The 22,607-nt window shown below is 37.3% G+C and overlaps 1 protein-coding gene across 1 annotated transcript; it reads right to left on the bottom strand.

The window, feature by feature from the left end:
• Positions 1–1,799: 1,799 nt before the first annotated feature.
• Positions 1,800–22,306, bottom strand: tbc1d22b (TBC1 domain family, member 22B). Its single transcript, XM_028452988.1, has 14 exons — positions 22,036–22,306; positions 14,667–14,723; positions 13,833–14,031; positions 11,193–11,340; positions 10,731–10,898; positions 9,768–9,838; positions 9,480–9,608; positions 9,344–9,409; positions 7,009–7,123; positions 5,711–5,817; positions 5,554–5,629; positions 3,968–4,095; positions 2,787–2,882; positions 1,800–2,636 (listed from the first exon to the last, which is right to left on the bottom strand). Exons 1-14 carry the CDS (start codon positions 22,089–22,091, stop codon positions 2,508–2,510), a joined length of 1,545 nt encoding a protein of 514 aa, XP_028308789.1. The 5' UTR covers positions 22,092–22,306; the 3' UTR covers positions 1,800–2,507.
• Positions 22,307–22,607: the final 301 nt, after the last annotated feature.

Genomic DNA, 22,607 nt, shown 5'->3' with positions numbered 1-22,607 from the left:
CGACGGAAGAGAAGTCAACCTGGAAACACTAATTAACAGCATTTTATTATCAAATAAACCTCATAAATCAATAAATCAAAGATTATTCACTTGAAAAAAGATACGAAAGGTTGAAATTGTAGCTCAAAAGTGAACATGGAGTCTAATAGATGGATGCATAGAAGTGTTTTTACTTCATTCTCACTGTGATTTATTCGGTTTCTTCTCCAGATGAAGAGAACATTGATTGGCTTGACTCCATTTTTGTTGTACTTTGTTCCTAGTATTTCATGTCAATATCACCTCACTCTGCCAGACATTCAACTTCGGCCAGATTTGGATCATTCTGCGAAAACCCCAAAATAAACACAAGCCATTGTTTTGCCCCAACTTTCAATGACACCAAAAACGTGTTGGGAATTCACTTTGAAAGAGTGAACAAAAGGAATCAGTCAGACTGAAGTAAAAACACTTCCAGGCATTCGTCTACAGCAGTGGTTTTCAACCTTTTCAGCCCGCGGCCCCTAAAATAAAGGTGCCAGAGACTGGGGACCCCCACTGTACCTGAAGGTGGTTGAACACAGACATGAACATTGAAGAACAGTCATATGGAGACAGGGCCATTTATAAGGGGGAATAAAGGGAAGAGATTTTTGGGGCCCATCCATAGAGTCAGCAAAATGATGGTCCATTGTTCTATGAATCTGTGATTTATTTATCTGAATAATATCCACTGTTATCCAAGAAGTTTATTATTTGCTCAATAGTATAGTCATCTTAAACATTCTTGTTTTAATAAGAAATAAAATGTGTTAAAAGTTACCAGAAAATGGTGGAATGGGATTTTAAAAACCACAGAAATTGCTTAAAAGTTTCAAATTCGAGTGGCTAAAAATGGACAGAAAAAGTGGTAAAAGGATTCAAAGTGTCACTATTGGCTTAAAAGTGGCAGGATTTGGGGGAGGGGGGTAATGTCAGTTAAAAAGTTAGCACAATTAGCTTAAACTGGCAAATAATGGGCATGACAAATCATGAATGTGGTTAAATTGGCAAAAATAAGTATGAGATATGGTGAAAAGTAAACAATGAGTCAACATATGCAACATTAGGTAGGGAAAGTGGTGGAAAGGGTTTCTAAGAAGTGAGAAGTGGCAGAAATGGGATTTAAAGAGCATTAAAAGGATGATAAAATATGCAAGAAAAAGTGATGAAAATATGTTAGAAATATGCAAGTTTAGTGGTAGTTGCAGAAAAAGGGTAAAAATAAGCAAAAATTAGCCCAAAATTGTTCCAAAAATATTCGTAGTTTCTTGAAAGTATCTGGCGCCCCCTCTAAGTGTCTTGTGACCCCTAATAGGGTCCTGACCCCAAGGTTGAGAACCCCTGGTCAACAGGAGTCCACATCCCACAATGTAATGCACCAAACTTTTCCAACAATGTCAACAAACCGATTGTTTATAGTAGAGATCAAAACAAGCTTTCAAGCAGCAATTTCAGCCTTTTACATATTTTTTCCGAGCAAATGATCCTTGATTTATTGATCTATGAACATGATTCGCTCCAGCAGTTTTAAAGTTTACATCCTGTTTAGAAACACTTTGTTATTCTGAGTGAAATGAGTCTTCCGTCCTGAGAGGAGTCCCAGGACTAACCCCCCCCCACCCATCCCCATCCTGTGTGCACACTCCAAAATGTGAGTCCCATGCACGTTCAAGCCTGTGGACAGGGCTCTGAAAGGAGCCTACAAGGGCTTAGAGGAAGTCTCGCTAGTTTTTCAACATCGCGGACTGCACCATTAAGATGGAGTGAAGAAAAATATATCAATTTGAGCATTTTTATTTATTTTAGGCTAAAGTTGAGGATCAACCAAAGCAGCAGATTTCACAGCAGCTCTCATTGGTCAAGGAAGTTGAGGATTATCCACGAAACACATGAATAATGCATTGGAGCCGTGATCGTGTGACTCAAGCAATCAGAAATGTGGATTTGCGTGCTGATGGAGTGTTTCACTGCTCAGGTAAGAACACTGTCTCGTGTATTTGTAGATTCTGACTGCTTCGACGCTTCCCTTCCCTTTAGACGCTTCAGAGACGTTCTTCAGTTCCATTTCCACGTGGTAGCCTTACTGTTGTAGTTGAGGAAATTATAATTCTATCAAATTCATAAATTATAAAAAAACAAAACAGTGCTTTCACTACGCAGCGTCACTTAATTCTTCAAATGCATCAACACAAATGTATTTCTTGTGTTTGTTATAAATATGTAACCTATGCATCAGTGTTTGTCTAAAACAATGGGAAAACATAGAAAACAAGTACTTTAAATCAGCTGGGATGATATCCACAGTCCTTTGGAAAACCTTCACTAAAAATAAATACATTCTGTCTTTTTCTCCAAGTCCTTCGAGTTCCCGTGGTGTCCTAATAATGATAATAATAATAATAATACGAACAATTACTGTATGAGTGATTTCCCATAGAGCTCAGAGGCAACACATCCAGCTTCGCCTGCACCAATGTGCACGCCGTCTATCTCTTGTAGTGGCTCGGTGCGTCTGCAAACGTGTACTTTAGTCGGTAAGCTTCAGCCAGGAGGAGGCCCACTTCCTCGTTCCCCCAGTGGATCGTGGGAAGGTTCTGCAGCAGCATGAGGAGCCCCTGAGGAGCAAGACAAGGTTATTAGACGCTATATGATCAGTATCTGTTAGGAAACCTAAAAATAATACTTTATATACACACAGACACCGGATGCTCTGAGGAAGTAAAATACTGTATATCAAATAACTTTTTTACAAAGTTTGTGATTACCTGAAAGTCAACCATGGAGAGTATTTCTTTGCGCCACTCGATGAGGAAAGCAGCACAGACGTACAGGTGGAAGTGAGAGAAACCCTCGGCCTCCGCCTGTGGAAAACAACAAGAAGAATTCCATTTGAATATTTAAAATATCAAATTTGAAATACAAGGTAATTTTCTTTATCAGGGTCCAGAAGGAATGAACAAAACATTCAAAACTGGTTAATTTTTCCTTTCTGTTTCTAAAAAACAAAACAAAAAAAATTAAATGTTAGAAGACAAACCTAAAAACACCCATTTTTTCTTATTGGGCAACCAGAAGTTGGTGTTTTTAAAGTAAGAGTGGGTTTAAAAAAGGTGACCAACTGAACACTCCATTGGGAGCTCATACTGGTTTCCTGATTGTAACATTGATGCATTGTAGCTTTTAACAACATTGTCATCACCAGCTCAGAAACTCCTGCAATCCTGATCAACCTGTTACTAATGAAAGTGATTCCACTCTGATAAGTCACTCTGCTATGAGCACACACCAGCTTCTGCTGAGTAGAAAAACGGTTGATAAATTCCACAACAGAAAGTGACATTAGCATCACGATATATTACAACATTTCTGTATATTTCAGTTTTTTGTGCATTTTTGTTGTTGTTTTATGTGTTTTTGTTTTGTTTGTTTATGTTGTCTGTATCTTTGTTGTTTTTTTTATTCCTTTTGTGTTATTTCTGTACTTGTCTTCTGTGTTTTTGGAGTAATTTTTATTTTTTTTGTCCTTTCGTGTATTTTACTGTCATTTTGTACATTTTTGTGTATTTGATTTATTGTTTTTTTCTGTGTTTTTGTTTTGTCTATTTATTCATTTTGTGTCGTATGGTATATTTCTGTATTTTACTGCAAGACAATTGAGCCTTTTCTTTATTATTCATCTGGTGCTCACCCAAACCAAGTTCCATTCCTTATTAGTTTTGCTTTAGCAAATCAGATTTTGTCATATTTTGTCACTTCTCAGCTTTTAGCCTCTGGTATCTGTGTACAGACAGATGAGTGATTGTGTGCCTAAATAAATGAATAAAAGTCATCAAACACATGTTTGAATCATTCACCGTATCTTTGTTGATGTTATTCTACATTTATCTCATATTGCAATCTGAAATATATATATATTATTATTAATCTGTGTGTGTCTGCTATGTACCTGGTAGGTGTCCCAGAGACGGATGGTACATCGCAGTGGCAGCTCCCTCATCAAGAGATTGTTCATCCAGCGAAAGGCAAACTGCAGGTACTCCACCTCGTACCTCTTGAAATAATTGTGAATGTCCTCTGCAACACAACAACACACAAGCTAATGGAACCTTTGAAGCAGTGCTCGTTTCATGATCCAAGATATGTGCTTTGTGTTATCATGTACAGTAATGTGATCACATCGCACTATATTTAGGAAACACCAACAGCAACGCTTTGGACTATATTCACTAAGAAATAATACACTGTATGAGGTGTAAAGCAAACATAGCCAACTGGCGGGCCAGGGGCCAGATGGGGTCCTTGGTCTAATGATGTGTGGCCTCCAAAGTAAATGTACAAAATTACTCCAAAAACACACAGTGTTTACAGAAGTAAATATGGAGGCATCCAGTGTAGGACTGTGTGTCACGCTGAGATGCTTCATAACCTTAGGGTGACTGAAAAAGAAGAACCTGGTTTATCGCTCTAGGTGTTTGCAGTGTGATGGCTGCTACATCTTTATAGCGGAGTGTTAGGATGAGGAGTCAGTGTCAACAGTAATGGGACAGGGATGACAGCGGCTTCAAAGATGCGGAGTTCATTAATATCAGAATTGTGCTGTTGAGAATGTTTTTAACAGATCGGATACAAAATGATCGAATCCAGGTCGCATTTGCCTCCAGTGTGAACGTAGCGTAGTGTGTGTGTTCCCCACTTGTGGAACTATTTTTGTTGGCGGAACCAAATGATTAAATAAACAAACAAATCATAATCTCTTGTAACTTATTACTGTCAACTAATAAAATGTGCTTGTAGAACTGGTGTATAAAAGCTTATGCTGTTGAGCTTTGACCGAATCAGACCAGTGCTGATCTTTCATCACAACAGCCCTGCCTCTCGGGTGATACTGCTTAATTATATTGTGCATTGTTGAAATGTCACTGTTAAATACATATTTTTAATCATAAATTAATTTATTTTTTGAATCATTAATGATAATTTCTGAAATTGGAATGCTTTCATTTTAGTGAGGTTAGTAACATTCAGAGCCATAAATGTAATGGTACTGATATATTTCGGCCTTGGTTTTCTCATTCTTGGTATCGGCCAAGAATCTTCAATTTGTGCATCCCTAGTTATCATAAAGACCTCTCAGTACAAATACAGTATGTGGGCAAACAAGTCCAGAAGTTTAAACAGCTCAAACTCATATTATATCAATCTGTGTCTATATAAATGTAGCTGTAAACTCAACATGCGCATAAACCTCATGCTAACCAGGCTAACCACTTAATGCGTGATGAGCTGCTGCTGCCGGTTGGGCAGGTAAGTTACCTCATTCATTTATTCAACCTTATTATTATTTCAGTATTTTTTTTATTTAAATATATTTTATTTTATTTCATTTTAATTTGAGTTATTTCAAACTTCTTTTTCCTTCTTTTTTGTGTGAATTAATGCAAAATATTTGGCAGAAAATTCACGTTTATGGTCTTGAATCAGTTAAGTGCATGTTTGTCTTTGTGTATCGTTCTCTGTTGTTCCGTGACTTACCATCTATCCTGCTGACCAGCTCCTCTAGAGCCTTCACTTTGTTTTGGATTCCCGGCTGAGCGAAGGTGTAATTATCCTGAAATAAAATCCACTTCAGTTGACTCACACACTTACAGTTGATCATATCAGTGCTGATGAAGATGAAGTGAGTTTGTACCTGAATTCCATCCAGTAACTTGCTCATGCACCAGAAGCTGTCCGCCTCAATATTCCTCTGTGTGTCTATTGGCAGCGCTGCCACCTCAAAGTTTTCCACGTCCTCCGCTGGAAATAACGAGGAAAATGTCTCAGAATATGTAAAAAGGAACTAAGCCCTGTGGTTTGGGCTGGAAATTACAAAAATACATTGATTATGGGTGGGGCTCCTGCAAACTAGCTACGTAATAATCACAATTCTCTCAATCCAACCTAATCCCACAAACAAAAGAGCCCACAGGTGATAATTTTTATAGGAGGGGAAAAGCCAACAGCGACGTGAAGAAGCCGCCAAAAATCACAAACCTCCATTCTCAGCCATTAGGAAAATCTGACTGTAATATCAGTGTTCCAACCCATAGAGGATAGTCATTTTTCATTTTTTTTAAATCAAATTTTAGTCTCAAACCTAATGGCCCTTTTTATGTGGGCGTGTCTTTTGTGGAGATTTCAGCCAATAATAGGTGTGGTTGAACAGCCCAGTTTCTTGATTCGATTCTGGTTTTTGAAGTCTCGATTTAATTACAATTATCGACAGGATTTTCGATTATTCCTGATTATCAATCTTCCATTTAACATCAGTCAAGTAACACCTCTGAGCACCTTTAATATTGTACAGAGTCATTGAAATATCCAAATTAAGAGGAATCGCCTGGTTTGTATCTTTGTCCAGTTTTTAATCAAAGCCAATAAAAATACTAATAACAGGAACAGGTCAGCAGTAAATTTAGAAAAGTTCTTAACTGTTGTTAAAACAGTGTTTATTTAGTTTTAGTTTTCATCATTTCTTTGTTGTTTTAAGTGACAACTAATTTAGGTTTTTTTAAATACATGTAAACAAAAACTAAACCAAAAATATATTTATGTTTTTGATAAAAACTAATCTATAATGTTCACAGGGGATGAAACATAATCAGAACTAAGTTTATTTTTAGGAAAGTGTCTAATCAAAACTACTTTTGTTGTGTGGAAGGGGGACAAGCCTTAAAACTACTACTACTAACAATGAAGACTAAATTTAGTCTAAAACTAAGTTGCATTTCATGATTATTTAATAAAAATTACAATTGTAAATGTCCACTGGAAATACCATCATGTCACAGAGCTTTTCATTGCATCTGTAGATTCTACATCATTTCTTATTCACACTACTGAACTATCCCTTTAAGGCTCCTAAAAACAAATGTTCTGAAGCCACAAAGTTATAAAATAACATGAATATTAGGTCAGCAACGATCACACGTTCACTTAATCGCTTACAAACAAACTCAGACAGGAAGACGACAAAGAAAGGAGTGACCAGGTCGTTGATTCCCTGCACGTATCCACTGGCAGGGTGACGGATGGCCCAGATAAACAGGATTCTCTCAAAAACCTGAAGAAATAAACACAGAACAGTCAATAGGTACTAAACAGAAGAATATATGTGAACTACAGGAGTCGGCAAAGTCCAGGTAAAAATTGAAAGCATTCTAAGATCTACAGCTTCAAAATATCCAAAACACAAACCATAGCAAAAGTAGAATGCATTAAAAAACTAATGAGCAAAACCATCTATAATAAACTGCTTCTTCTGTTTTTTTTTCCACGTCTCGCTCTGATTGTTAGCTTTTCAAAGCTCTACTCACAACAAATTGGCAACTAGTGGCCCGGGTTCCACAGATGGCTCCTCTGTCTAATTTTGTGTGGCTCCCAAACAAATTAAATGTACAAAATGAAAGGAAAATAAACAAAATGACTAAAAAACACACAAAATGACAGTAAAATGAACAAAATAACAAAAATACATTACACAATATTGGTGCGTCCTATACTATGATGATGGATAACTTCTTACAGGGCTAAATCACCATGGTAACTTAGGATGAACACCTAACCTGTTCGGGACCAGGGTATGAAGTGGATAAGATCTGAGCGAGTACTATAGTCCCGCCTCCTGACTAATCAGTTCTCTTGGAAAATGAACTGCCCAATGTTAGCAGATCCTGGTTGGTGCAGATCTGACAGCTGCATTTAGAAAAGAAAGATTATTAATGGATAAATGCAATCCTTTCATTTACCAATGACATCTTTTAGCAAAGGTATAGATTTACATCTGATGGACTGATCAACAGTAGGCTGTAGATGAATGAATGATACGGACTTCCATGCCCTACCAGCCAGCACTCTACCCAAGAATAAGGCACCCTGATCATTCATTGTTTCATTCATTTCATACATACACTATAGTGTCGCTGACGGCATCAGCAGGAACATACTCAGAAACAATGTGCTCTCAGCCCAGTGTGTGTGTGATAAATTGAGGACAGCGTCTGATGTTATAGAATAAAAGTGAAACTGGCTGATCAAAGCGCTGTCCTTTTATCATCCGATGGATTGATTAATTTATATTCTCATATTTTTACACAGTAACAGCGTCAGCAGCTTCCTGCCTATGTTCATTCATTCCTGTTTTTTCTGCAGCAACAGTTATTTTTGGTCTGAATTATGAATTTGAATTCTTCATATTTTTAAAGAATTATTCCTCAAATGTAACGTAAATTGCCCTACACAATTTCTCCGTGTTTGTGATTGGTCTGACGCTGCAATCTCCAACCGTCACAAGAGCGCACATGCAGCCAGGCTGAAATTGGTTAGGTGAAGCCCACTAATGAAGAGATATCCAGGCTTCACTTATCTAGCTTCGTAGTACAAGCTCAAGATGAGAGAAAAATAATAATTAAAAATACACAAAATGACAGTTAAATAAACAAAATAATAAAAACACACTAAATGACTACAAAACACACACACACAAAATTACTCAAAAAAAAAAAACACAAACAAATTGACTAAGAAATTATCAAAATAACAAAAAATACACCAAATGACAGTTAAATACACAAAAGACATGAAAAATAAAATTACTCCAAAAACACTAAAGATGTCTAGAAAATACACAAAAATATACAAACAATAACAAAAACACACAAAATGAATCAACACACTAAGATGCAACAAAAAAACAGACAGCATTCGAAAAACACATAAACGACACCAAAAATACACAATAGAAAAATACAGAAAAACACAATTTTTGTTGTCCTTGTGTATTTTTCTGTCATTTTGTGCATTTTTGGTATCATTTTGAGCATTTCATTTGGGAGTCACACAAAATTGAACCCTGTGCTGTGAATCTCTGTCACTTCACACTTTTGAGGAACCGATCGGAATCAGTCGAGTTCCGTCTTAAAGTTCCTCATCGGTGAAGCAATCTGATGCTGCCTCTTCCTCAATCACTGATGAAACACTTTAAAGTTCAAAACTAGTCTTCACACTTTGGTTGGATCCATTCTCACACAGAGGAACAATCTCAGAGCAGACGTGAAATGTCAAACAATTAAAAACAAGTTGAATGTGATGGTCACAATTATGCAATAAAAAAAAAAATCATTTATTTAATTGCAATAACAAAACATGCTGTCTTAAAAATATTGCACTTCTTGTAGTGTTGACTTTCAACAGCATGTGCAGATAAAGTAGAAGGAAAAAACAAAAAAACAAGTTGAAAACAAATTTGATGATAGGACAAGCAGTCCATGGGTTCATGACCTACCTCCTGCACTGTAGGCTGCTGGAACAGCGGGATCAGAGGGTTGGTTCTCGGAATGTCAATATGGATCTGATAGAAAACAAGACATGAAGATTAGCTCATCTTCATTTAGAGAGAGGAGGATAATGCTTGTGTTCACCTGTCTGTATGTGTCTTTATACTGCTCGTCTGCTCGAGAATGATAATACTGCTCAATGAAGCCAAAATACTCTTCTCTCTTTCTTGTCAGCACCAGCTCTCTGCGCTCCTTGTTGGCTGGCAGATAACCCTGTCAAAGAGGACGCACACACAAACAGTCAGAGCAGCAGAACAAGCTGAACTTTTTAGATAAAACAACACAGATATGTAAATTCAGTTGCTATGATGCAGTTTGAACACGTAGAGAAAAGGCGAGGGGAGGAGTGTGTGTGGAGGTCACTGGGCTTACAGAGAGGAGTCGCCACGTGACGGGACGCATTTCTCTGGGAATGCCTGACCAGCTGTGCTTCCGCAGCTCCTCTGCAAGCAGAAAAGTCGATGCACACTATGAAGGTAGATATGTTGCAAGACGTGAGAGCATGTAGAATATGATGTGAGCTTGCGTATAAAAAAATCCACACACGTGAAATAAATTTAATGTCACAAATGATGGGAAAAAAATTTAGAGACTGATATTTACACATAAAATTACAGCTACAAACTTGTAATCCAACATTTATTCACATGTTTTTTTAATTACTTGCATAAATGATCATTTACAATCACAACTCACCGGTTACAACTTCTCGAATCTACCGCTACAGATGCACAAACTACTTTTCAATTAATCGCTCAACATTCTACGTCTATGGCCGTGTGACATTATCGATCACGTGATTTTAAGATGGCGGAACACAGGTTCCAAAACTGTAATATAGTCCCATTTTTAAAAGGCAATTAAATGACATTTCAATGCATTCAAAGATTTTAGGCTAAACCTGTAAACAGTAGAGGATCCCTTTAATATACTGTAAACTATATTTATACTCTGCAATATTTTCAGTCTTACTTACTTACTGACCCCTGCAGCCTGAGCACAGATGGCTTGATTAGCTGCATTGACAGCAGACTGACCACTTCCTCATTGTGTTCATATTAATAAGGCTGAATAAATCCTTTAAACTGAAAGTCTATCTGAAATTCATGTTAAGATTCATTCGCATCCAAGCATGAAAAGTTAACATTTTCATCCTGTAATTGTCCAGAAATACCTATATGGTGATTTCTTATTAAAATAAGATGGTGTTCAAAACACAAAATGTCAAAAATGACAACATGGAGAGTTTATTTCTAAGTGTGAAATATTTGAGGTCTAAACTTTCATGTCTATTATTGAAAATAAGCTCAACAAAACACAATTTCTCCTGCTTACCGAGGTCTGTGTTAGGATTGGCCAGCAACTGCCTGAATTTGTCCAAACGACTCTTCTCTCTCACTGTCATGGGCGGGGCCCCAGATGCATTCTGGTCTGAGATACGAGCGACCAATGGAATGATAGGACGGACAGGGAGAGAATGCTGCTTCTGGAGAGTGGAGCGAACTAAAGACAAATGTAAACAGATTTGTTTAAAGTTTGCATGTGAAAGCAAGAAAAACAGATAGGACTCCACATCCCACAATGCAATGCACCAAACTTTTAGAACAATGTCAATAAGAGTGTTTGAGCAGCAATTTCAACCTTTAACATCTTTATTTTATCGAGCAAATGATCTTTTGATTGATCTGGTTATTTCTCTTTATCTGATACAAATATGATCATCTCCAGCAGCTTTGATGCAACAAGACAAAAATGTATTTTTCCTAACAGAACAATCTGCTGCAGCTTCTTACGTACCAGAGCATGCGCTGAGGTGTGCGTCGTCACTCCTAGATTTAACCACTTTGCCGTTAACGTGTATAAACTCGGTGTCGTCCTGATGAACATTGCACAGGTTTGGAGCCTCTGACGGTTTGTGAGACGCCACAGTTTCCTCATGTTGCAGCTGAGACAACACACGAGCATATAAACACACTTAAACATAACAGAAAACATGGGTCTAAAGTATATTTGGGAATAGTGGTGTATTTGTAGTATATCGGACCAAGATCAGATCAGGACACCCTTAATAACCATAATGGCAAAGATAAATCATCCAACCAAGCACTTGTCATACAAATAAATGTAGCAAAAGCAAAAAGTGAGATGCTAATTCTAAACTAAATCCATTTTCTCTTAGCTCAACATACAATGACATGGAATAAATGTCTAAAAATCTTGAAAAAGCTAACTAAGAACATTTGGACTTTTTTTTTAATTAATAAGAATATTTTATAACTCAACCATATCCAAAGATAAATATCAGCAGCCATACAATAAAAACATAACATTTCAACAGAACAACATTTTTTTCAAGTATTATAAGCATTTTGCTTTTTAATAGCACGGTATGAAACGTGAAAAACGTGATTCCAACTCGATACCTTTTAATCAAAATCAAGATGACAAACAGCAGCACTGACGCTAATAAATGCCCTTCAAACACAAACAGTGCAGTGTTGGTTTTAACCTAAATTATTTGGTTGAATACTCTTTCACAACCAAAACTTCATTTTGAGAGAAATATTACTCAAAATTACCCTTTTTAAAAACAAATAAATAAAAAAGGAGACTTTTGTGTAAAACAACAATTAAAAAACGCCTTGTTTCACTCTCTGGGCCACATTGACATCCTCCGATTTTACTTTCTCGACATATGACTCATATCTCGATATTTTTTCCCCAAATGGTGATATACAATATAAACCTCAATATCTTTAAATACACTAGAAATACATTTCTAGGTTACAATTATGGATACAAAATGCCACATAGGAACATTTATTATCAAACAGCTGCACAATATGTTCCACTGTTTGCTTTTTCTCCTATTGGGGACAGCACGTGTGAGTGAGTTCTGTAGTGCGGCTTGTTTAGCTGAAGGTCTGGGTTAGGACGCAGTCAGTGATCCATCCAACTGTGCTTTTCATGCTGTTCTTAGAAGTAGTTAAAGCAGCAAATTCTAAAACAGGTATTTTAATGCAAAATAATAAGCTTTAAAATAAAAATATATCATTATAGGTGATATTGTCATTTTCTATAACAGTGTTTAGTTACAGATTTCTACAAAAAGAGTCAAAGTATAATTGTGCTTTGAACATGTTTCCATTGAAGGTTGTTTTGGAGTCTCTTAACTCCTGTGAAATCTCATCCCGCGAGACTTTTCTGCAGGAAGATGGACGCTCCAAAACTTATAACACACTGCATTCCTTTGTCATTTGCAGTCTAATGTGGCAGTAATAACTTTTAAGTATAATGCTAAAAATGTCTTGATGCTAAATAATATTTTCCCAACAATATTTAACATCCCTGTTCTCAGACCTGCTCCACCCGTACACGCCCTCCCACAGCCACCGTTCGTCAGATGAAAACCACCTCACTGTGCCCAGGACCAAGCACAAAACCTGGGGGGACAGAACTGCACATACCCTCTGGAACTTCCTCCCAAGTCATATTCATAACTGCACCAACCTCCCATCTTTCAAATCACTCTTCAAAACTCACCTGTTTCACTCAGCTTTTAACATTTAACTAGGGGTGTCCCGATCCAATACCAATATCGGATATTGGTCCGATATAACCTGAAAACAAACATTGGATTCAAATTTCCAGATTCTCTTATTTTTCTTTTTTCCCTAATTCATTTTTTATTTATTTTATTCAATTGTAGATATTATGTTGAAGGTTATAATGTATGTAACCAATTGGTGAATAATAAATGGGTCAGTTTTTCTCATACCTACTGTTGCTGACTATTGTTCTCTGTTTGAGGAACATCACTTAATCAAGCCTTTTCTAACATTCCACACTACATAAAAAGTAACAATTATTTTTGTATTAAAGAAAAAAAAGTATGTATGATTCATGCTGATATCAGATCAACATCGGCATCGGCATATACGGTATCATATCGGAAATTAAAAAGTTGTATCGGGACATCCCTACATTTAACCATCCACTCATTCATACCGGTTTCCTGCTTTTCTTTTTACTGACGTTCTTTCTTTTTCTTTTTATATTTCTTTGTTTTAATCACTGTTTTTGATTTTATTGTTATAACTTGTAAAGTGTCTTTGAGTTTCTTGAAAAGCATTTTTAAATAAAATGCATTATATTATTAAAGGTTGAGCTTTAATTTTATGAATTCATCGTTTATTCACATGGAAAACTCCCAACTTTGCAACCTTAGTTACAACTAAAATCCACTGAATATGGACATGGGAGTTGACTTGCTGCTCTACATAGATGTGATCAAAGGACTCTTGACTGTACTGTATTCCACTTGTGAAATTAATTAAAAAAAAAGAAGTTAAAAAAGAAATTATAATCCAGTGAGTGTCAGAATACGACTGTGGAAGCAAAGCTCCTTACAGTAGTACCGTTAGTGATCATATCTACCTGGTTCTGTACCAACACTGCTGGATGAGAGTGGAGGCTGGATGAGAGCGCTGCTGAATTTGGAAGGATCACTCCTGTAAGACTGTAATCCTCCTCATCGTCAATGTCCCATGCATCGTTGGTGCTGCAGGCAAACTCATGGAAACTGGAGGCCTTTTTGGTCTTGGACTGGTTGAACGCAGGCTTGTCTTTATGATACCTGAACAGAGAAAAGACAATGAGATTCAGAAGCCGTAGAAACAAGACATGGGCAGAGCCCTCATTTAAAAAGCATCTTGTAGGATCCGTACGACGAAAATCTGGGATGCGCTGGAATGTTCGAATTTATCAAAATGTGCTGAGCACACCTGCATGCACATTTCCCTTTAAATTAAGTTTAATCCCACCCACATTCTACCATAACTGGTCAAAGGAGATCATGAATGTTTTTGCATTTAAACAAGCCACTGACCAATGGGATTTTGTGCACTGGGATCAAAGTTGATGTACACAATGTTTCACTACAAGTTTATTTTAATTAATCCCCAATTTTGTGCAGGATATTGTTTTGTCTGTGAGCAAGCTTTATAAATGATGCCCCAGGACTTTTTCTGCTGGTATATGGTGAAGTTCATTAGTTTACAGAGATGGTGCCAAAAAAACCCCCCAAAAAACAACAACTGAGAATGCAACAAAGATCCATGTCAGCAGTTTCAACAAAATAAACGGCGTACATGAGCACGTGCACAACAAAAACACGCTACTCATTCATGAACAGCTGAACCTGGAATAACAAATATTTAAAAAAAGACTTTGCAGGGATCATCATGCAGAGCATTTACACCGAGCACTTACGAGCGGCGCAATCGAGGGTCGAGCGGAGGATGCTGTGCTCCGTACACAGGCTTTACACTGCAAAAAAAACAAAACATGAGGTGCCATCACCGCTGACAACAGAAACACAGGCAACTGTGAACAAGTGCATTTAACTGCCAAACAGACACTCTTCTGAGGCCCAATCCCATTTATCCTGAGGATATATCAGAGCTTGACAAACTGCTGCGTTTGTGCTGATCAATTCAAACAAGAGGTCATAAGCAGAGCGTAGAAAACATCAGTGACAGAGAGGAGACTTTGCTGCTGTGAACAGTACGAGATGTCGAGAGAGAGAAAAGTCTTTGTCTTTTCAACAAATGACCCACACACTTCGGTCTAAAAAAATGCAGAAAGTTTTACCAATGTAAATAATTTGATTCTATGAATACTTTTCGAGATATGGCCAATTAAGCAAGGGGAGTATGTGTTGATTTTTGTGCAATTTCCACACACAGGTGTATATATTTTCTATGTAAAGGATTTTTAATATTTGTGAGTGGTAAAATATCCCAAAGTTGTGGTCCAAAATAAAAAAAAAAATGTTTTATACCTCAAGAAAGAGTAATTTTTATACTATAAATCAAAAAAGAGAATAAAAGACATGAGGACATCTACATCAAAGAGAGATCCCTCAAAGTAGAAACTTCCATAGCCATCCAGCGTTTGAAAGCTGTGTTCAATCAGTGATTGGGGTAAAGACCGAGGTAAGCCTTGACCTCCCTTTCACATGCTGCAGGATCCTCCATGCTCGAACAGTGTTAAAGCTGCAGTATGTACATTTTTTTGGCATCATTTGGTAAAAAATCATAATGATCATCTTTGAGTATATTGTAATCCAAAGTGTTCTGAATGGACAGTGAATATCTTCTCCTGGCCCTGTAAATTAAGTTTATAAATCCCGCAGCGTGACGCTGGACTTCAGTCAATCAGAAATCTTTCTACAAACACGTGTGCTCCATGGGTGGTTTTGGATGATACTATTGGCTGCTCGACTGAAGTCAGGCATGTTCAAGTACTAAATGCAATGGCGGACATGACTACACAGTGATACGTGCATTGATGTCAGAGTCTCTAAAACAAAAGAGAACTCTCCAATAACACAAGATAAAGTCTATACATTTGTCACTAATTTCTATGGAGAAAAAATTCCCTAAGAGCATTCACAAAATATCCCAGTAAGGGAGGCCAAGTTACGGTTTCGTTTCAAAACGGAGTGGAGAGAGAATTTAACAAACTGCAGCTTTAATTGTAAGTGGGTTGCTGCACTGCTCTTCGATAGACTTCAGTTTAGTAATAAAGATTGAAAATTTCAAGAGGACAGCTAGAAAGGGATTTCTCAATATCAAGCCAAATCAAAGAAACCTAATTTTTAATCCAATCCGCTCTATATCTTAAAAGGACACTTATTTTTTAATATCTGGTAGGTCCAGACCACCCATAGCTCATGGCAATTGCAACACTGACAATCTGATCCATAATCTTGCCCCAAATACAAGAACTAACCAACCGTTCAGTTTTTTAATTATTTCATGATTGAATAACATGTGGGGATCATTTGAATTGGATAGAGCAAATGTGGAAGGACATTCATTTTCAAAAGTGAGATTCGGCCCTGCCATGATATATTAAGATCCCTCCAGTTCCTGTCTGATTTTGTCAAAGAGTGGGTTAAAGTTAGCGTTAAACATTTGATTGAATTTTGGTGTGATGTATATACCCAAGTAAGTAAATACTGTGGGGGACCATTTAAATGGGAACAGATTGGGGTTATCAGGCTGCTGTTTCAAGTTACCCAGAGGCATTGCCTCGGATTTGGAAACATTTATTTTATATCCAGAAAAGGCAGCAAACCGGTCAATAGTTTGAATTAAATGAGGGACTGATAGAGTTTTTTTAAAAAATAAATAATAAAACATTGTCTGCATATAACGTAATTGTGTGATTTTCGGCTAACATCCAATTATTAAGGGGTCTCGCCTAATAGCCTCCGCCAGTGGTTCAATTGCTACAACAAACGGGAGGAGACAAAGGACAGACCTGTCTGCAGCCCCTCCGGACCACAAAATTTGCAGACATCAGTCCATTAGATAAGACTGCAGCCACTGGCTGGGTATAAGGAAACACTGAACAAAATCATCACCTAAGCCAAACTGCTTAAGTGTGTAAAATAAATAAGCCATTTGAGAGGATTGAATGCCTTTTCTGCATCTAAGGAAACCACAAAACCATCTTTCTTGCCTGAAGTTGAGGTAGCTGAATAATATTTAGTAGAGATGTCTAATGTTATTATAGGAATTTTGACCCTAAACAAAGCCCGTTTGGTCCTCTTTCACTATAATAGGTAAGATTTCTTTTTTTTTTTAAACGTCTCACCAGTACTTTATATAAAATACTCAGATCTACATTCATAGCGATGGTGCGCATGCAGAAAACCAGCATGACGGTCTGGCTGGGACCCCTGGGGAGGGCTGCTTTTGACAATAACTAAGGCTCATAGTGCTGGTGACATTGATGAAGAGTGATCTGGAGCGCTCAGAAGGTGCGCCGGGGTGCCGGTGGGGTGCCTTGCAGAGTCCTGGGTCGCCAGAGATTCGGCCGTTGTTCTGGGGCAGGCTGCTGCTGGTGCTGCCTCTGTTCCGGTTCCCTCTGGCCTGGGGTCCTCTGCTGATTCTGGGTCCGACCACTGGCAAGCGACTGCTGGATGCCTGTCTGGTGCAGTGCTGGTCGCCTCCAGGGCGTATGCCTCTGCACCTCTGCTGGGGTCTCCAGCGGGGAACTCTCTGGGCCCTCCCTTGGGGGCTGGGCGCTGGCGGGGGGCCTCGGGTTTGCATAACTGGCTCTTACACACACACATTGGTTGTGGATGCACTGGCATGCCTTGGGCTGTGGGATAAACTGGTGCTGGGCTTAACCTTACATACGTTGACCCCAAATTCCCGTTTTAGGTATAATCACTCACTTCTGTTCACGGCCATCAGCATTATACTTAAGCTGGGTGCAGTGTCACCTGCTTCAATATAACTGATTACACAACACAATAAGCACAACTGTAACACCACATTGCACTCTCAACCTTAAACCAGTCCACTCTTCCCCACCCCTTCCCCCTCACCGAGGCGTAACACTGCCCTCTCTTTTTATATTCTCTTTTTAAAAAAGTTTAACTTATCCTTCCTTAGGAAGGGCTGGTGATGGTCACAATTATGGAATAACATAAATACATTAATTTAATTGCAATAATAAAACATGCATTGCTGTGACAAAAAGATTGCACTATATATAGCGTTGACCTTTGACAATCGACAGCATGTGCAGACAAAGAAAAAATGAATAAATTACATAATTTAGTAAGTAATTTGATAGCACATAAAATTACACATTTCTCAGAGATTGTAGCTTTCATCTCTCATTTTGAACATGTTTTGCAGATTGTTAATGTTTGTTAGTCCAACAATCACCAGCTGATGGTCAATGACACTCCGTCATAAACCTTGATTCAGTGTCAAGCATCGAATGTTGTGTACGTTCCCATCTGACAAAATGTAGGCCTCCTACTCTGTGGGTTTTTAGGTCACATGCCAATATTTCTCAAAAGAGGAACAAACTAGTAGGACTCGTAGCTGGGAACTGGTCCTGCTGATTATCTGCTGGAGCCAGTCTGGTGTTTACCAGCCAAGTATTTAGTTTTATCAGCGCGAGTCAAGGACAGGCAGCAGAACTTACTGCTTGTCCTCCTGTTCAAATAGATACTGTATGTGTGTGTGTTTCCAGTCTTTCACGCACCACAGCATGTTGGACAATAAAGGAAACACCCTCCCAGTGCACATCTTCTCAGGTTTCCCAATGAACTAATCCCACAAAATTGTACTCCACCCTTTGAGTGGTACAGAGTTGACACCACACATGGGCAACAATGATAACAAAATATACAAAAGAAGTACAAGAATGTAGAAAACGAAAATAAACAAATTGATTTAAAAAAAACTAATTTACAGAAAAATGCACAAAACGAAGAATATACAAAACGAACAAAATATACAAAAATGACTCCAAAAACTAAAAAAAAAAAAAAAAAAAAATAGAAAACAACGAAAATAAATAAAATGACTCGACAAGACATACAAACGTACAGAAAAATACACAAAACAACTGCTAATGTATATAAACAAAATTATGGATGTCCCGATACAACTTTTTCATTTCCGATATGATACCGATATTGATACGATTTCAGCATGAATCATAAATACTTTTTTTTTCCTTCTTTAATAAAAACAAAATTACTTATTATGTAGTGTGGAATGTTAGAAAAGGCTTGATCAAGTGATGTTACTCAATCAGAGAACAATAGTCAGCAACAGTATTTGAGAAAAACTGACCCATTTATTATTACCAATTGGTTACATACATTTTAACCTTCAACACAATATCTACAGTATTCTACAATTGAATAAAATAAAAAAAAAAAATATTAAAAAAAAAAAAAAAATATCTCTATATATATATATATATATATATATATATATATATATATATATCAGAGAATCCGGAAATTTGAATCCGATATTCGTTTTCAGGCTAATATCGGACTGATATCGGATCGGGACACCCCTAAACAAAATAACAGAAAACGTTGGGTGGTCTCTGACCAATAAATTCATCCATGTATTCTGTGGCAATGCAGAGAGCCTCAGTCCTGTAAGATAAAATGGGCTATATAAAATATAAATATTTTTTTAAAATTAGTTATTTGAATGAATGTAAAATAAACAAAACCCTTTTAGTTTGAATGGACTTTCACTTAAATGTTAACGTTTCAGATATTTTCAGATATCCAAAAAAAAAAACCCTTCTGCATGGCAATTTATGCTACATTCAACAACAGAAAAGAACCAGATAAGTTGAAGGATGGCATATGAGAGACATTTTAGTCTCACTAATCTTATCTAAAAGGCAGCTCAGATGAAACCAAGGAGAAAGCTGGCTGATTTTAATTAACCCTATGTTTGCTTTAACATTTTTAAAGGAAAGGGATTTGCTCTAATATTTGCTAGTTTGCAACTGATCCAAGACAACGAGGTTGTTTTTTTCATTAATATAACAGAAAGTTGTGAACTCTAAAGGATTCTCAGGCATGAGATTGTTTGGCTCTAGTGGTGATAAACTCTGGTTTTCCTTATTGTCGAATGATGGCAGCTTGATTCCAAGGATGTTCTTGTTTTTGTGTCCGTGTCCTTTGAAAAGACACTTAATGCTGTTACTAAGATTAGTTTTTTCAGTATTCCCTGCTCATTTTCACTCTGTGATTTAAGAAAAAAAACTGTGTACGATGCCTAAAAGATTCAGTACTTTAGCTCTAAATCAAGATAAATGGCATTTCAGCTCAAGTTATGTCTGAAGCTTTTTTTGTGTTAAACTACAAAGTCTGGTAGTTCACAAACATGTGATTGTATCTGATCTAGGGCTGCTCGATTATAGAAAAAATTATAATCACAATTATTTTAGTCATAATTGAAATCACAATTATTCAAACAATTATTTGTCAACCAAAAGGTTATTTATTTTTTGTACAATTAAAAAAAATTCTGTAAACATAAATAAAATGCTTCAAACACTAAAATCAAGTATGTTCACTTTTGCACAAAACAAACCACTCCTTGCAAGTGATGTGTCTTTGCTTGAGGTGTTCATCATTAAACCCAAAGTGTTCCCATATTAGAGAATTTGACTTGCCTTGCTTGTTTACCAGTGTTTTTGCTGTATTTCTCCTGCCATGTTTCAAGACCACTAGCAACATCTTTCCTCATGTTGGCCTGCAGGCTAGCTTTAGCTTTGAGAGGGGCGGGGCATGCGTGTGCGTGGAATAAACAACTCAAAGTTAGTATTAATGTGTGTGTGCCAAGCTTTATTATTTGTAGATGTCTGAAATAGTGGGTTTGCTTTATTTAGCGAATAAAACATCTATTAAAAAAAAGTAAGAAAATAATAATTTTTTTTTTTTTTTTAATTGTTTTTTCTTGATTATGTTATTTTTGTAATCATTGGGTGTAATAATCAAAATCGTAATTGAATTTCAATTTAGTGAGCAGCCTTAATCTGACCTGAGGGCCACATTATCAACATTCATGTCAGCATTTAGAATCATCACCAATCTAAGCAGGTGCGTGTCTTTGAAGTCATTTTGATCATGTTTTCCCATACTGTAATTTTGAGTTTTGTTGCTTTTGCTGTTCTTATTTCATTTTTCATTTATATCAATCAATTTTTGGATTTTTCTGTCATTTTTTACATTCATTTGGGGGCAGCCTCACCTCCCTTCCAGTTGTGGACCCATTTGTTTTGGCGAAGCCAAAAAAAAATATAATAAACAAATTAATCTCTTGTCTCTAAATACTGTTGTGCTAAATATCAGCACTGGTGTGATTTGGTCGTAGGTACGAGTCCCATCTCATGTGATATTGTTTCAGTTATCATTATTCTCCCATGTCTGCACATGTAGTCTGTAGTGTATGTTCATGTGCAGATTAAATACATGTCAGAGCGACTGAATGACTTGTGTTGTCCACATCTTTTTATTACTGTAGTGTGTGTATCTGATCCTTATTTTTTTAACAGTCTTAATTATACGCTTATTCAACATTTATTCTTTCTTTCGTTTTTGTTTAACGTTTATTATTTTATTTGTGATATTTTCTTGAGCAGCTGTAACAAAAGCAATGTCCCCCTGGATTAAAGGAATTCTGATTCTGATTATTCACTCATATTGTTTCTAAAAGCGTATGATTCAATTTTAGTTTTTGGACAAGGAAAATAAGTAAACTAAAATCGGAATAATCAATGCTATCTAATCCCAATACTTGAAAAATCGCAATCGATGTGTGGGAAGTGATCAAATTAAATCGGGACAAAAGCAGATCGTGACAGCCCTAACCTGATCCTGTTCTTATTTTAAGATATTGTCATCATGGGGCAAATGTCAAACAAAGGAGAAAATCATAAGTAATCCAAGTATGAATGTAAATCTAAAGAGATGAACATTATAGAAAGTGTAAAGTAAATGAGATTACATGAACAGCAATCCCAACACACAAACAAGATCACAGGTAGGTCTCGGGAGATATACAGGCGGCATATGGTTGGTGTGTGTGTGTGTGTGTGTGTGTGTGTGTGTGTGTGTGTGTGTGTGTGTGTGTGGGTGTGTGTGCGCGTGTGTGTGCGCGCGTCACCTGACACCCTGAGCACGGTTGTGTCCGATAACAACACACTCGCCAGGATTGACTGTATGAGTGTCCGGGCGTCTCTATTCTCACTCCCTATCACAGCAGTGTTCACAGAATGATCCTCCTACCTTCCAGGAACCTTTGCAGTCCTCCTCCAGAAACTGATCCTGTCCTCGGTAGCCATGCTCGCCCTCAGAGGGACACCGACTCCGGCGCCCCGCGGACACACATCATGGAAAAAGCGCTTCCGTGTTTCCCGCTGTGCACTTCCTCCTCACGGCTCGGAACCATCGGCACACTCCGGTTTTAAAACCTTACATGAGCTGATGTGTAACACAGACCCCTGGAAGCCGCCATCTTGACACTCACGGACTGGAGCTGCGTGATTGGCCATGGGGCTGAACAGGTGCAGGGAAACTGACCAATGGGAAAGCCCGGCCAGGGATGCAATGACGTCACAGACGGAGCCGGACAACACAAACCGGCTTCACAATAAAGTTTCGAGAAAATGTGTTTTAAAAATAAAAATACGAGTGAATTGACTAAACAAATTATTACTGTCATATAGGCTAATTGTCGTTTTGTAACTTTGCTCGTTTTTTTCTTTATCTTGGTAGACGTTTTGTGTATAATTTTGTATGTTTTTGGAGGCATTTTGTTACACTTTTGTGTGTTTTTCTGTAATTTTTTAAAATATCAT

The sequence above is a fragment of the Gouania willdenowi genome, chromosome 7 (genome assembly GCF_900634775.1).
Source record: "Gouania willdenowi chromosome 7, fGouWil2.1, whole genome shotgun sequence".
Classification (NCBI taxonomy): Eukaryota; Metazoa; Chordata; class Actinopteri; order Blenniiformes; family Gobiesocidae; genus Gouania; species Gouania willdenowi.
Note: the sequence above shows the minus strand (reverse complement) of the source record. Positions and strands in the feature narration are given on the sequence as shown.